General features: G+C 47.7%; 1 protein-coding gene across 2 annotated transcripts in view; it reads right to left on the reverse strand.

The window, feature by feature from the left end:
- Kit (KIT proto-oncogene receptor tyrosine kinase) overlaps positions 1-16,772 on the reverse strand; it is a 77,281-nt gene extending 60,509 nt beyond the window's left edge. The window contains exon 1 of one of the 2 annotated variants that reach the window (XM_006250909.5): positions 16,579-16,772. In XM_006250909.5, coding sequence (XP_006250971.1) covers positions 16,579-16,645 — 67 coding nt within the window. In that variant the 5' untranslated portion in view covers positions 16,646-16,772. The remainder of the gene's footprint in view (positions 1-16,578) is intronic. The other variant, NM_022264.2, reaches the window with a different exon arrangement.
- Positions 16,773-17,437: the final 665 nt, after the last annotated feature.

The following is a 17,437-nucleotide window of genomic DNA, read 5'->3' on the forward strand; positions in this document are numbered from 1 at the left end:
AAACCTGTCAGTGTGAGAACTGAAATCAGGACCAAGTAGAAGAGACCCAAGTTGGACGAAGAAAATTTTAAGATTTCTGGAAATTTAAATTAATATGTCAATCGGTAACATTTTTTCAAATTATTATAATTAGAAATATGCAAATTTTTCCACTAGGGGTAAGAGATGGGGTGAGAATGTGCCCAATTAGGTAGCAATGATACCTTTATTATATGGTATATATGGTATTCAAAACTTAAAAAAAAAAAAAGACTGTCTCCTTCAGAACTCAAGAATCTTTTACCAGACAATGGCAAAGAATGTTGGTTCTTACAAATGGTCCTCAAAGACAACTCCCTAAAGAGCTTCCTGCTCTCCTGCCTGATTTCTACCATAACGCTTTGCCGTAAACAATAGCTCAGACAGCTGATATCAGAGGGGCAGGAAGTATTTGTTTTCACACAGATCTGTTTTCAGATAGTTTACAAACGCAACTCTGGTCTCCAGCGACAAATGTTTTTAAATTGTATTTTAAAAGGAAATTGTATTTTCAAAGGCATCAGCCAGTCATTTAATATTTCACTTTGGTCCAGGCTTGGCAAATCCATAAATTAACAGAACCATAAGGTTAAAAGTGACTTTGAAGAGTTTGGGGGCTGTTTTGGCTTCAGGAGTGGTAACACAGCTGATGAATCTCAACATCTGGGCGAACAGCACAGAATTCAACACTTCAAAAGACTCATAGCCCTGCATGACTTGGTGTGCGTGCCGGGCGCCGGGTGTATGACATCACATTCTCACAGTCCCGTGTGACTCCATGTGGGAGTCGCTCAGAGTATGACATCACAGCCTGTGTGAACCAATGAGCAGAGCCCAGCGTATGACATCACAGCGCTGTGTGAACCAATGAGCAGAGAGTCCAGCGTATGACATCACAGCCTGTGTGAACCAATGAGCAGAGAGCCCAGCATATGACATCACAGCCTGTGTGAACCAATGAGCAGAGAGCCCAGCGTATAACATCTCAACCCTGTGTGAGAGTTGGGACAAACTACCAGCAGCAAACATGGCTCGGCACAGAGTTTGTTCTGAGAAGAACCACACAGACAGGGAGTGCAGGAGACTGCGACTCATGTATATTCAATGTGCTGGAGTGTTCTGGAGTGAGAGAGATTGATCCCTCCGAACTAACAACCCCAGGTGAAGCCCCACAAGGGTAGACAGAGCTAGGGATAGGACCTAAGGACAGAATAGGGGCAAGGAGAAGAAGGAAGACCTGGGGACAAGGGTTAGGGAGAGGCATGAAAGGCAGAGTAAGATTATCCCTTAGTTAACACAAGAGCAGAGCTCTCCGGCCGGCCATACTTAGGAGATGGTATTGGTCTGCCCTCCCCAGAGTACAAGAGAGCTACTACTGAATTCCAAAGAGTTATTTAAGAGAAACTAAAAGCAGGCGACACCTCTGATGTAGAAAGTAAAGTCTTTCAGCTGGTGGCACAGCCCTGTAATTCCAGTAGGCAAGAAGTAATGGAAAGAGACTCAAGCTGAAAGCCAACCACAACTACATTGTGGGTTCGAGGCCAGCCTGGCGTACATGAAACCTACCTCAAAAAAAAAAATAATAAAATAAAAAAGATAAAAATAAAAATAAAAGACTGGCACAGTGAATCACGGTTTTAATTCTAGCATTCAGAAGGTACAGGCAGCTGAATTTCTGGGAGTTCAAGGTCAGCCTGATCTACATAATGAACTCCAGGCTGGCCAGGGATACATGGTGAGACCCTGTCTCAAAAAGCAAAAGCAACCAAAACCACCAAAGGGACACTAAGAAGGCTTGCTTGATAATGACCCCTGGGAGGAGAAAACCAACACTGAAAAGTCGTCCTCAGACCTCCACACATAACAAATAGACTTGTTAAGAGATCAACAAAAATAAACTTCAGAAGGATCCGAAATTAAATTATGAAATAGCATTTCAAAGTTACCCTCTACACACACACACACACACACACACACACACACACGATTAAGCAAATAAAACAAGCCACAGAGAGCAGTATAGTCAGAACACTAACACAGGGAGCTGAGCAGATAGCTCACTGGTTAAGAATACTTGCTTTGCAAAGAAGTGCAGGCCGACAGGAGCCGGATGTAGATCTCTCCTGAGAGACACAGCCAGAGTACAGCAAATACTTGGGTGAATGCCAGCAGCAAACCACTGCACTGAGAACGGGACCCCCGATGAAGGAATCAGAGAAAGGACTGGAAGAGCTTGAAGGGGCTTGAGACCCCATATGAACAACAATGCCAAGCAACCAGAGCTTCCAGGGACTAAGCCACGACCCAAAGACTATACATGGACTGACCCTGGACTCTGACCCCATAGGTAGCAATATATATCCTAGTAAGAGCACCAGTGGAAGGGGAAGCCCTGGGTCCTGCTAAGACTGAACCCCCAGTGAATGTGATTGTTGGAGGGAGGGTGGTAATGGGGGGAGGGTGGTAGGGGGGGAGGATGGGGAGGGGAATTGAAGGGGAGGGGGAGGGGCTAGGGGGATGTTGGCCCGGAAACCAGGAAAGGGAATAACAATCGAAATGTAAATAAGAAATACTCAAGTTAATAAAGAAAAAAAAAAAAGAATACTTGCTTTGCAGCCATGAGGACTAGAGCTCAGATCCCAACACCCACATAACAAGGTTTTCCTGCTCCTCCCAGGTATAGCGGACAGAAGTGAATTTACTTCATATTCCTCATTATGCTTGCTGGTATAATTAAATGTTTACACGATCCTTTATGTGCTTCTAGGGTAAAACGTGTTTTCCATGTGCTTGTCCTTGTGATTGGATACAACGAACTCGTGAGAATTTATCCATGTGACTTTCTTAACCTTCAGACTATTAAAAATAAAAAACAAATCAATAAAGTCGCAAGACTTTAGTCTGAGCAGACAGCATAAGACTTTAGTCTGCCTCATTTATCGGCTCCATTCTCTCAGGTACCACTGCCTCTAGAGAGGTAACAACAGTTGGCATCCCACGCACACCTGTAATCCCAGACTCGAGGGAACATGGAAGGAGCCAGGACCGCCGAGGATTACTGACTTCTAGTCTATCAGAGAAAACCCAAGCTGCAGATTCAAGGACCTTGAGGAGACCCTGCCTCAAAGAAATAGGTGGAGAACAATCCAGAGCACCCAGTGCCTTCTTCTGATCTCATTCACACATACAAAAGCATACATGTGCACATACATGTATGCATGCATATACCCAGAGACATATACAAGTAAATAATTTTAAAACTTGGAAGCGTGTTGAGGAAAAAAATGGAGATCTCCAGAGTCGGTGAAAGAACTAAAGAGCAACCGGATTAAATACAGAACACAAGAACAAAAACAAGAACTCCTCTCGGAGTACAATGGCCCTCCTGTGATCCCAGGATCTGGGAGGCGGAGGCAGAAGAGCCAGAATTTGAGGCCAGTCTGAAAGACACAGAAGAACCCTGGGGCTTAAAAGAACTAGAAAGAAAAAAATTGACTCTAAACAAATGATAAAGGAACTAAAAGGATTTCTGAGAAAATGGCAGGTCTGGAAGACAGAGAGACTATCCAACACATGCTGCTGGTGGCACTGAAGCCAGTGGAGAACTAAGAAAACTTTTCACCTTCAACAACTCTTGAGGGAGGGGAAATGAAAGCCATGCTCGATTCTATGTCAAGACTTCGATCTCCTCCCCAGGAAGACTAACTGGAACAGTCAACACTTACAAATGGCTGTCCTGCACACAGTAAAGAAAGCTTCCCGACGGGGATCTAGGTAAATGTGCCACCAAATCAGAGGCAAAAGAAAATCAGACTGGAGTCTGGCTTTGACAGCACTTTACGGCAAAAAGACAAAACAGGAAGAATATTAAAGATACCTGAGCAAAGACAGGAAAGGCTGAGGCTTTCCATCAGACAAATGACCTTTAGAACAAAGACCACAGACAAGCTGCCCTGAGCACATCATTGAGATGCTTCCCCGGGCATGCATCCCTTCAGAAAGAGGCGCATGACCAGGCATCCCCCTCAACACTGGATGCAGGCTGACTTTCAGCACGAAAAGGAAGTGATGGTGGAGAGTAGGTGAGTCCCTGTCACAGCCAGAATTGATTGGAAACGAGAGAGCGAGTTCTGCAAACAGATAACTAGCAAGGGGGAAATGGGTACTTACTCCTTCAAATCCCCAGCTCCTGGCACAAAAGAAACAGAGCAGACTAGTGGCTAATTTAAATGTCACTCACGGTAGAAAAACCAATAGAAAAACAGCTCTCAGAAAAGGCAGACAGGAGTGCTTCTAAAGGTATCTGTCCAAAGGCACCTATTAGAAGGACACTGTTGTCATGGCAAATACTTAAAGGTCTACTAAAGAGATACAATGTCTACCCAGCATTCTCTTTAAAAACAGAATGTGATCATGATCAACCACTCAATCAACAGTTTGCAGGAAATGCAGAGACTGAAACATGCTAATTGTTGGAGGGGTGCAATCAGCATAATTTGTACTGAAGTGACGGGGCAAACGCAGCCTCTTCCACAGGCACAAAGGCTGAATGAAGCCCCTCAAGAGGCAATGTGGGGGGGTGGGCGGGACCTCCAAGTCGAAGCTCCCTCTTAGCTTCAGTCAAATATTTACAAACTTGTTTATACTTTTATATTATTTTCCACAGGGGAAAGGTGAGAACTGAATATTCCACAGAGGGGTAGAGCTAGGATTTGTGTTCCTGCTTGAGTAAAGTGTCCCTGCCCCCGTGTGTCGGGAGGCTTGGGGGGGGGGGGGCAGTGCAGTGATCGGATGTGACACCGTGACTGTTTACAAAAGGAAATTGGTATGTTAGAGCTTCCTACTGAAAATATTTATGGAGGAAAATTAAGCTTCATAGGAATGAAGTGAGGGGCAAGGCTCAAAGACTGGCCTTGTGGATCTGAGAGCTCACTGTGTTGTCCTTGAAATGCCACTGTGGAAAAGAAACATGTTGGTCAGGTGTGGTGACTCTCACCTGTGACATCAGCTTTTGAGAGGTGGGGACAGGAAGACCAGGAGTTTGAAGTATCCTCGGCTACATATTAAAATTTGAAGCCAGCCTGGGCTACATAAAACAATGTCTTAAAAACACCAGCAGCAGTGCAACTTAATCAAGTTGAATGCTCCTCCATGTTGAAACAAAAATGGCTGCCAACATTTTCAAATAGACCGGGGAACAATAGAATCGGAGGTTACCTGATGCTTTTCAAAATGTGTTTACTCTTTCTTCGTCAAGTGGGTAGTAAATTTAAACATGATTATACTGAAAAGTTTTTATTATCAACTTGACTCAACCTAGGGTCACCTGGGGAGAGGAAACCTAGACAGAGGAATTGTCTTGATCCAGTCGGCCCGTGGATTTGTCTGTAATGCTTTTTCTATTTGCTGACTGCTGTAGGAGGGCCCTGGCCACTGTGAATGGTGTCATTCCTAGGCAGGGGGGGTGGAGGGGGTGTCCTGAGCTGTGTAAGAAAGCAGGCTGGGCAAGCCAGGTTGGAGAAAGCCAGGAAGCAGTTCCCCTCCACTGTCCTTTCCTCAGTTCCTGTCTCCAGGTTCCTGTCTTTACTTCCCTGGACGTTAAACTGCTAACCTGTACAGTAAAATAAATAAACTCTTTCCTCCCCGAGTTGCTTTGGTCATGGTGTGTGTTACAACAAGAACAAAGCAAGTATAAAGAAGAACAAAGGTCTAGATAAACACTGGCCCTGAGATTCCCACCCCAAACAGTAGGTCCTCCTAACAACGCCAATTACCCTGGATCAGAACAAGCTGTCAAACAGAACAAGTACTTCAGACAAATGATTCTGTAGACCGGTAGAAATCCACAGTGCATGTCCAAAGCCAGTGATTTCATCAACAGTGCTTGAAGCCACAGGTCAAGCACCTCCGGCTTCCCCCTAAAACCTTCAACTGGGTCTGTCAGCCAAACGTAGGGGTGTCCTTCCCAGTTCCAGCTGAGCGGGGACTATTATTTGTCCCTAGATCCCTCCACGAGGACCAGATGTCCACTATCCAAGGACAGACAGATTAAAAACTTCTAGTCCTAATTCCCGAGTCTCAATTCTCAGTTCGGCAAATCCCATTTTTAAAACTGTAGAGCTGAGAGCTTAACACTTTCTGGATATCTGAAAGGCCATTCTAAAGGCTAAGGTGCAAAAATTAAATAAATAAACCTCAATATGGTCCCTCCCGTGCCAGTCCTCTGCTGGTACTTCCTCCAGACCAGACATGGCAACAGGAGTGGGACTTATGGGCCATAAATATCTAAGCTGTACTTTGTCCCAGTACAGCCTTGTAGACTTTAATATGTGGTGTAGAACCAGCCCCTCTCCCCCACCCTCCTAAAGATCCAAATAGCATCTGAAACATCTCCCTCAGCTATGAAAAAGGAACATTCTGATATGTTCTAGAACAAAGGGTTCCAAATCTTCACACTGACAAGACATCATGGCACCCTAAAGATTCCCGAAAATCCTGAAGGGGGAATGACCCAGTGTTTCAATTCTGATTTGGTCCCTGTCATATATGACAGTCAAAGAGTCAAATGGCAATCCTCTGGGTCAACAACCAATGGTCAGTCCTTACTGGGAATCATCCCAAAATTCCCACTGACCTCCACTCCAATCTTGCAAACCCATCTCCTAGCCCTGACCTCCTAGTTTGCCCTCTCAGGCCTTTCTCTGCTTGTCCCTTCACAGACCAGACACCACTGGTCATTAAGTCTGAATTCAGTAGATTTTTGTTGAGAAGGGCCTTCATATTTCTTTCTTTACTCTTTCCCTCCCTGCTTTCCTGGGCTCTTGAGAGGAAAGGATTCACTAGAACATAAGTCCCAGATCTAGGATACTCACCCACCCAACTTTAATAGCTACTCTGTTTAAGAGCAGCAAAACAGAAGCGGACACTGCTGCTGTCCCCCGCGCTTCCTGTCTCAGAAGATGCTCCTTGCTCACTGGCACTCCCTCTCCCAGCCCCTTAAGGAGACAGCGGTTTTAAACCGGAGGATGATTTTTAAGTAATGTCCCTTGAAAATGCTGGAAATGTAAATTAGGCAACACATTCAGATCTGAAGAAGAAACTCAGAACCCCTCCTGCATATGCTAGCTTATTTTAAAACTGGGGCGGTGGGTCCTTTTCTATCAAAGTGATGCTTCCTGGTTCTGGTTCAGCTGAAAATGTAGCTTCTATTTCCCTGCATTAAGCATACATATTATGTGGAAATAAACACAAAAACACATTCAAGGATGAATTTGCTACTGGCTATTCTAATGCCTTCCTGTTAAGAAACCCCAACCTGGTTGTGTGGCATGTGCTTATCATCCCAGCACTTGGGAGGATGAGCAGAAAGATCAAGGGCTTGGGGTCCACCCGAAGCATAATGTGTAGCAAGCTAGCCTGAAACCTTGTTAAACAAACAGCAGAAACAAAAAACAACAGTCTACATTTACCAGTCAATCAAATATCACCCATTTATTAAATCAAAAACCTTTCCAACAGCAATAGAGGATATCTGCCCTGACACTTAGGATGGGAGTGGAAACACATTTAGAATAACTCTACCCCCTAACACTTACCTCTACAATACCTGTCTAGTTTCTCTTAAGAGTCTGGGCTTTTAAAATACAATTCTATTCCCCTTTCTAAGCGAACACTAGCCTTGTAGAATAACAGCCAATGAACGCCACTACCCTGAACACTTCCAATATCCACAGTGTATTTCCCCCCTAAATCTGCACTGGATTCCATTCTTTGAATTCTTCCACCCAATATCGACAGGGTCACTGCCAAGGTCCATTGCAGCCACCCTCTCTGTTCTCAGATATAGAGCAATCCCTCCACTTAAGAGTAGAGTATTATATGCAAATTACAGTGGTTTCAGAAAGTTCGGAAGTCCCCGGTTCCTCATCCTTTGAAACACCTGTCACCTGAGGCAAGCTGGATATTCTGCTTTACAATTAATTTAAAAGACACAAGCCAGGAAGACAAGAGGACCCCTTTTCCATTTTTCTAGTGACCTGCTAGGGCAAGGGTGAGGTATTATTCCCAGGCAAGGGTCAAGGACCTACATCTTCTCCTAGGTGGCAGTATTCTGCCCATCTTTGTTGGGTCCAAAGGCAATTCCAGTTTCCCGAACTCCAAACAAAATACAGTCCATATACCCAGAAACGATCTCATTCCCGGATATATGGACGCCTGTGACTTAGCATTCTTTCCAATACTGTTTTAGAGAGGAGGCCCATCAGCACACCTAAGAGCTTTCTAGTACCCAGTGGCCATGGACTCAGACAAGAACCTGTGTATGCCAGCCCCAGCAAAGACCTTACGTAAGGTCTCGTTCATCCCCGGTTTTGCTGGATCACAAGAATTTTATTTTTTAAAAAAAAGGCTTTTAAAACCTGTTGCATGCAAACCTACTCCTCTACTCACTAGAGGTTGGGTTTGTCAGTAAGCGAAGAAGCAGCTCTTTGCCACTGTCAGGAGTTCAGATAACTGTAATCATGGCTGGGAGTAGCTTGCAGAGGGGTTGCGGGGAGGATCGAGGAGTGGTGTAATTAGCTGTGGACTCAAAAACAACTCCAGTTCAAACCCGAACTGGATTTGCATGATACATACACAGGCATAATCACATGCACAAGTGAGATGCATACTTTTCCATTTTTTAAAAAGTTATTTTTCTCTGAATAGGCAATTACTTGACCAGATTTCATTTAAAAAAAAAAAATCTCATCACATATGGCATTGTGGGAAATGCTTCAATTTCTGAAGAATTCTGAAAAATCCAGGTGCCCTAAAGATTAGGCCCTGTCACCTTGCACTCCATCCTCCAGAGCCTCTTTCTATGGGAGCCTCTTGGCTCCCTCAACACCTTGGCTGTTCAGGCACTGACTGAATCGCAGCCCGGTCTTTATGATTTATTTCAGGTCCCCGGAGGGCCTCTGAGCCCACTGAAGCCTTGTCATCTAACCCAGCTGTAAGGCGTATGACCAGACTGTCAACTAATCTGATGACATGTGACATTCCGGTGGGTCTGCCAAGCACTGAGGTCCCTAGAGCCCGGGACCCCACCTTACACATAGCTTCGTTCATTCTTACACAATGTTACTGATCAGAAGCTAGTGAGCGGGAGAGCAGTTTCTGCCACCTTAGCCCAGATCCCTGGTGGATCTACCGTGTGTCTTTGAACCATGACTGTGAAATGACCAAAGGCAAAGGGAGGATGGGAAGAAGAGTCATAGTTAAGCCACAGGATCAACAGAAAAGGACGGTGGTGGTGCCTCCTGCCTCCCACATCCCAGCCGAGCATCTTGCATTCAGCTGGGCTTTCTGCCTAGCCACAGTGTGGGGTGATTTCCTCACACACGAGACCCCCAACACCATGCCACCACCTCTAGGTGAGGATGGAACTCTCTAGACCTCAGACTTCCTCAGTTCTCTTATCTTGGCACTCCATTCACTACACAGCTCAGTTTGCTCTGTGGTTAGATGACCTATCCCAACAGATCAATAACCTATTTTTAGGCTGTGGCTTCCTCGCTGGCTGTTTTCCATGGGGGTCAAAAACCTAGGAGTCTTCACACTACATCTAAGAAACACCCCACAGCCAACAAGTGAGAAAACAAAAGTGTCGTTACTGTCCCGTCTCCAGATTACGTAATGAGGATGGTAAGACCATAAAAGGGACATCAAGCCAACTGAGTTAGGCAGGATGGGACCATATCAAAATGGCATTTGGCTTTCCCCTACCTCCCACAGAGATCCATTAACCAACTGTGGTAGTCTTTTTTCAGCCCACAATTAAAAAAATTTTTTTCAAAAAAAAAAAATTAAAAAAATTTTTTTCCAAAAAAAAAAAAATTAAAAATCCCAGTCTCCTTCTGAAGCAATGTATGCCATTGGCAGCTTGTACCATTCTAGTCAGAGACTATAAATACTCGAAGACTGACAGCCACTAAGCCAACATCCCTTCCTTTATCATCCCCAGGTTTAATAAATCCAGTTTCTTTACGTTGCCCTCGAAGGCCTTGCTTCTCAAACTGCTCATCAGTTCTGTGTCTGCGTCTACACCCAAAACATCTTATTCACACCTCCACTGGACAGTTCCTTTCGTGACATCGCTCCATCCACCGTATGACTGGCACACACTTAACACAGAGCCCATCATAATCCCCCAAATCCTCTCATAATAGCGTCGAGCCGGAGTTCGAGACTTTGGGGTTTCATTTATTACTTATATGGCCCTGACCCGAAAAAGAATTTCACTGATATCGAGCTTTGTGTCTGTGAAATTGAGTCTGAGGTAAATGCAACCCAAGCCCTGTGGAGCCCAGCACATTACTTTTTCCCACAAAGAGCCTCTTCCTACTCTCAGCCTGTCCCGTGAACCCTACCCACCCGCCTGCCATTCGCCATTACTCCCAGGGACCTACATCAGCGGAACCCCAGTTCTCTTTCCTTCCTGGGTGCCAGGCAGATGCCGTCTTTATCCCCCTTGGGTCTCTAGGGCTTTCTCGATCATTTCCAGAATATTCCTAACCCACAGGGCTTCCCATCCCTTCGTCCAATAGCACTAAGAATGTAAATGATTTGTCCTCCTGTGCTGTTTCCCACTAAGACACACTCTTGGTAATAGCCCTTCAAAGTGTCCCCTTGAAGATCATTCGCAGTTCCCGGAAGGTAGAAGCAATCCAGGTGCCCACTAGCTGTGAATGGAGAAACAAGACACGGAGCTTACATTGAAGAGAATGAAAACTGGTCAGCCTTAAAAGGAGGAAACCCCGGCCAGGTATGGTGAAGCGTACAGGTCCTTCAGGAACCAGACAGGCAGAGGCAGGGTTGTTAAGGATTAAGAAGCCTGTTGGGTTAACATGGCAAGACCTTGTCTCAAAAAATACAAACATTTATTCCTGCCTTACACACACAGAAGACCCCTGAAAACAGCATGGTACTAAAACAAGCCAACCAGAAGAAGGCAGCCATTGTGGGGTCTGCCTAGAGTACACATACAGAACAGTCCAGTGACAGTACTAGCGGGGGTAGGGGTTTTCTAATGGGTACAGAGTTTCAGTTTTGCAAGATGAAGTGATAAGGCTAGGTCCATAACAATGGGAATGTTCTTAGTACTCTGAACTGTGCATTCCAAAATGTCAAAAAGGGGTCAATTTCTGGATAAACACATTTTAGTTTAAAAAGAAAAAAAACAAACAAACCCAAAATCCAAACAGATAACAAAAACCCCTCTCCTTCATCCTGACCTCCTATAATAAGGATATCCCACATTTGGGGGCAGGGCATGGCACTGTTCTCCATGCTGTGCTTAATTGGACAGAAGGCAAAGCAGGTGGCCCCAACAGGTGACCTTGTTCCCAGTCAAGTCCACCTTGGCCTGGCCTTCAAGGCCTTCTTCACAATCTGGACCAAGCTCAACACTAAATAAACTCCCTCCCTCCCTCCCTCCCTCCCCCCCTCCCCGTTCCTTGAGGCTAATCTAATCTGGGGCCACATTTCTACCTTCTTATCCTCCATTTCCGTGCCCTCAGCCACCTGACCAGACCGAAGACTGGATGGTCCTCAAGTCAGATCTGAACATCGTGTTCCACATCTGTCCTAATTCTTTCAACTATCACAGCGGCAGAAGCCCTGCTCCCCTTCTGTGAGGTACTGTGCCCTCTTATCTCAAAGTAAGATCTCCCGTGCGCATGTCTACCGCCCCCTAGTTCTGCTAATACCGCCCAACCAGACTTGAAGCTCCTGTCTTTGAAAATGATGGCCACCCACACCCCCTCCATGGGTATGCACCCCCAGCTTTACTCTGAGGGCGTCCCCTCCCACCGGAGCTCCTATCTGCTGTCCCTGTGAGGACCCAGCAGGGGATTGATAAACGTCGTTAAACTGATCCACAGTGTTCACCAGCCTTGCCTGTGTTTAAAGTGTGGTCCCGTGAGTGTCAGAGCCGTTAAAGCAGCGGTTTCCAGCCTGCTGTGGGTCGGAACCCAGCCAAGGGCAAGTTCACGAGGGCCCTGTACTCCTGGGGAAGTAGTCCAGGAGAGCCACTCCCATTTGGTGTTTTCGAAGCCACTTCCTTCGGAAGGGGGACCAGAGGAGGAGAGGTTTACCTGGATTCTCTCTCCCTAAACTTTTATCCCAAACTCTTTTTGTCTGCCCTTCGGCAGAAAGTCAAATGAGGGGATGTTGATTATAGAGATAGGGAAAAAGCAGCACACATCACCGCAGCAGATTAAAAAAAAAAAAAAAAACTAGTCATTCATGACATAAATTTTATCTTAATACCAAAAAGAAAAAAGAAAAAGAAAAAAAGAAAAAAAGCCACAACAAGCAGTGTAATCTGGTTTGAGAGCAGTTGCGTTTTTTCCCCTAAGAGACTAAGCTGAAAGAGGGTGATAAAATCCAAGCATCCTGGAGACCACCCACTTCCTCTGAGGAGCTCCACGCTAAGCACATCTCATACAGACCCTCCAGCAACCAACCCCCAGCTTCTGCACCGGAGCCCCCATTACCCCTCTCCCCTTATACAGATGCGGACAGCAAACCTCAGAAGGGTTAGACATCTGGTCCCTGAGCACACCTCGGGTAAGTGGCATTCTGGGATTAAAACTCACAGATGTTAATTCCAAGCTCTTAACTCTGATGCCACCTGCCCTTAATAATAATAATAACAACAACAATCATCATCATCATCATCATCATCATCATCATCATCATCATCGAACTTAAACGTTACATTCTGTAGCTCTGTTGGAAGAAACCCAGCAGTCAAGGTGTGCATGGAAACATATACCATGGCCAAAGTGGAACACAGAGCACAGGATAGGTGGGGAAATGACCAGGTTGGACCATTAGTAGAAACCATCTCCCTTGTTTTCTAGAAGCATCCAGCCAGTCAAACAAGCATGCCCACGAGCTGGCTACTGGCTTCAAACTACTCCTTCTTTATCAAAAACTAAGGCAGACGATGACTCAGGAATCCCAGCCAGGGGGCCAGCCTTGCTCCCATTTTTTCAACAAGAGCCTTGCTGGATTAGTCAGTCCTCCATTCAAATGTCTCCCTCCCACCGATAACTCCCTTCCAAGCTCTGCTTGCCCCGTGAAAATATCGACTGGTGCTGTTGAAGCTGCATATGAAATTTTGCATACTTGGATCCCTATAAATGTCTTCTAATCCCACTTTTGGAAAAGTTACCACACATGACTACAACACTTTCTGCATCCCGGCCTGCCAACTCTTGAACCTAATTTCATTCTGGAGAAAGGAGACTGTGGCCTTGCCACCACCACTTCTAAGGGGCGGTCCCAGACCTCAATCTGGCAAAGAATTGCTCTGGACACCATGGCTGGTTTGGCTCATTTCCTCAAGCTCCTCTTTAATCAGCTAGAGGATCCTGAAGGAAATGACTCAAAACTCCTAAGAGTAACTTCTATGGACTGTCAACAACAGTGGCAGAACCCATGACCAAAACAACATCTGCCACTTCAGTGAGCCACAGGGAAGCCCACAAAATGCTTGGCACGTTGCTGATGAGAATTTCTTCTGGGAGTATGGTGAATGGTCACTGTATTTCACCATACTTGGCCACGGCAAGCAGCCACTGAGATCAGCCAGGTATCAGGGACAAATATAGAATGCTATCGTCATTTCTATTTGAGGGGGCTGGGAATGGTTTTCAACTTCATTTTAGAGATAACTTATCTTCCTGTCCCCCCACCAAAACCCTCATATGATAGTCTCGAATACCCCATTCAAGCTATACAGCAGTGAACCGTCCTGGCAAATTATCCCTCAAATTGAGAAGACTAACCAAAACATCCTAAAACAGGCAGCCTGAAGCCATCTTACCCAGATGAGCAGTCCTGGACCCCCAAAACCTCCAACAGGGCTGGACTTATTGTAACCACTCATTAAATACTTTTGTAAGTATCTTACTTTACAACAGACTCTGTATAAGGGATGCACATGGAGCTGAGCTCGGCTTCCTTCGCTGGCTGTTTTGGCCAAGTGACTTATCCTCCAATTGGAAAACAGTAGAGGAGAGGGAATAGACGCTGTTGTGGTCCAACCTCCTGTGCCCCCTGAGTACAGAAATGGCAGGCAAAGCTCTCAGTTCGAGGCCTGGCAGGCATTTGCTGATTGTGAAGCCCCACATATGCACAAAGCACATCCATGATATAATATGGAAAGCACACTAGAAAGCGTGTTGCACAAGCACGGCAGGCATGCCATTTATAACGTCATAGGAAAAAGGAATGTGTGGATGGGTGGGGAAAGCCCGGAATGGGGGAGAAGTTTAACTATTAGGGTCTATCTCTTCACACGGAACTATCAGATTATTTCCAGCAGGATCATAAACCAGAATGCCAGGTGCATGAATGACTAGAGGCTTGCACCTGCAGGAACAGGGGGACGTCTGATTCACTGTTCTAGGGCCATCCTGTTGAGCCATCCTGTTGAGCTGTAAATGCCCTGGAAGGAGGGGTAACTGCAAAGCAGGCACATGTTAGCCCTCCAAAGGCTACAACATAAACAAAAATACAAACTGCTTCCCGCTAAACCTAAGCCGGGAGCAAAACAGTAAAAAAAACACACACACACACACACACACACACACACACACACACCCCAAATGGCCCTTAGACAAGAAAGCAGCTTTCTGAAATTCTGAACTCCCCCTGATCCTTCATGATGCAAATGTTTTCAAGTACCTTCAGGGAAACCCAAGCCCCCCACCCACTCCCAATTTAAATGACCGCCCAAGGGCACACAACCAGGGAGGCAAAGAAGGTTAGAAACTGGGGTAGAGAAGGGAATTACAAACACACTGTGTGCCAGGAATCAGACCTTCAAATTCCCTTTGCCAAAAAGTTACTGGCCAGAGCACACTAACCAGGGGGAAAATGCACACCACTGACCCGTTTCTGTTTTCAAAAGGGAACTGTGATCTTTGTGGTGCTCCACCTTGGTCTAAAGCAGAACAAGGTGGAAAACACAAAGATCACTGGGGTCATTTTCAGCTAACTGGTCAAATACACCTAGGAATCTGAACACTCATTTGTGACCCCCCATGACCCCTCCCCTAGTGCAGAGGTTCCGTTGCAAGGCTTCCCCCACAGGAAAGCCCTCTCCCGGCCTTTCAAAAGCATTGAGGGAATGAGATCAGGAAAACGCAACCGCCAAACGGTAGGCTCAAAACAGGTCACAGAGATGCTGGCCATCTGACGCTTTACTCCAGCGCGCAGATTGTTCTCTAGTGCATCAGGGTAACCTTAAAAGGTTCCTGGGTTTTGTTTTGAAAATGACCTGGGAGAGAGTAAGCTTTCCGGGACTAATCAGGCAACCTGCACAGGCAGTGCACCAGCGACACCTGGCAAAAAGGGGCAGGGCTGAGGAGCTCCAGGAGCCTCAAGATCTGGAGACCCAAGTTACCCTCCAGAGGTAACAAGGTTTTCAGAACAGAAACAAATGCTATTTGCAGGACGCTTACTCTCACCCCTCACCCCCACCACCTAGCCTCCCTAGGCAGCCCTGAGTATGGCTATCACGAGGGAGAGGGTGTCAGGATCTCGGGATCCCCCGCAAAAAAGGCCACCTGCGATTACAAGGCACACACACTAAAACCAGAGGTTTCCAAAGCTGGAGCGGGCTGACTTGGTCCTGCTGCAGCCCGCACGAGGTGGCAAGAACAGCTGCGTCCCCGCACGCAGTCGCTGCTTCCCAGAAGCTGGCAGCCAACGTAGGCTACAGCAGCTCCCTTGGCGCGTGGCAGCAATGAACACCGTGCGGCTGCAGAGAGGGGCGAGTCTCTAGCACGAGATTTACAAAAGGAAAAAGTCTGCAACCTAGCGGCTGCTCGCCACACGCCCGGCTCAAGTTGTCCCCATAGCCGCCACCTACAGGCTCGTGGGGTCCCGCCCCAGAGCCTCACGCCGCGTGCTCCCCGTGCAAAAAAACGGGGGGGAGGGGACAAGCAAGCCCGAGATTCGTCTCCACGGGTGGCGCCGCGCACGACGAGAGCGGCTGCGGTTGAGCCCCCAGCACTGTGCACAAAGAGCGCCCGAGCTGGGGAAGCAGCGGCCCCGAGAAAAGGCTCTCCAAGTTTGCCCAGCGTGCGTCCGGGGACCCGTGGGCTGGTCCTCCCGGGCGCCGGTCACCCACGCGCAACTTTTAACAAAAAGGGAGCCGTGGCAGCACCTCACTAGGAAAGAGGACGCTCTCCCTGCGAAGCCCGAGGCCGCGCTTAGTCGGCACAAAAGCATCACCAAACTCGCCCGCAGCCTGCAGCCGCTGTCCCGGCTCCCAGAAGACCCTCGGCCCCGGGTCTCCATTGCCTGGGCTGCGGTCTCCCAGCTCAGGTGAGCGAGGCGAGCCACCGGAGTCCAGCGTCCGCCCGCCACCTTCGCTGTAGCTGTAACACACAGGCTTGGGAAAAGCCAAAAGCTACCACTCTGGACGCACCCAGGTGGCACCCCTCCCGGACCCGGGCTGCGCCCACAGGGGGTGCAATCCTCCTGCCTGCCGCTCTTTCCCACCTGTCTGGCCACGGAGCAGGACCAACAGGACGCAGAGCAGATCCCAGGCGCCGCGAGCGCCTCTCATCGCGGTGGCTGCGCTAGACTCTGAGCTCCTCTCTCTGCTACAGCTCTCGCCCAAGTGCACGGAGCGCGGCAAAGCCGAGCCCCCAGAGCCACTAGCGGCGCGCGACAGCCCCTCCTCCAGCCCTCCTCCCAGCGCGTGGCCACGCCCCTCCCTTCTCCCGCCCGGGTCGCACTCCCTCCCGCTGCCTGGTGCCCGGGGCTCTCGGACTGGAATATGCTGATTCCAGGGGCGCTGTGCCCTCTAAGACCTGGAGCCCCCATAGGCCCTCCACCCAGAATCCTCTCCCTCCCAGCGCTCTCCCTCCGTCGGTGGTTCTTCAGCCCGAGGCGGCTGGCTGACCACGCAGGTGCTGCCCGCGCTTTGTGAAGCCAGGCGCCACGCGCGCATTAGGCACGGGCCAGCCACCTGGCAGGTGCTCTCTAGACAATAAAGGACAACCACAGGTCCCTCCAACACTCTCAGGAGCGGGGAGAATATACTCGGCTAATGATGGAGGTGTTACTAGTCGGGATTGCGGGGCGAAGGGATTAGGAAACTGGGTCCCCAACATTTCTTTCTGTTCCTGTTAGTAGAGGAGGACAAATCAGGCGGGCGTCCCTGACCTCGGTAAAAGACCGAGCCCACGTTTAAGTAATTTTTCACGCTCAGTTTCTCCACCTGCTGCGAAACCTGTAAGAATACAGCTGATTTCTATTGGCCAGCGTGGACCTCCACCCAACCAAGCTCCTGCTGAGACTTGTGGAAACTGGGCCAGTGGAGTAAGAAGAGGCTCCCGGTGAAGTAGTTAGCTTT

The sequence above is a fragment of the Rattus norvegicus genome, chromosome 14 (assembly GCF_036323735.1).
Source record: "Rattus norvegicus strain BN/NHsdMcwi chromosome 14, GRCr8, whole genome shotgun sequence".
Lineage (NCBI taxonomy): Eukaryota > Metazoa > Chordata > Mammalia > Rodentia > Muridae > Rattus > Rattus norvegicus.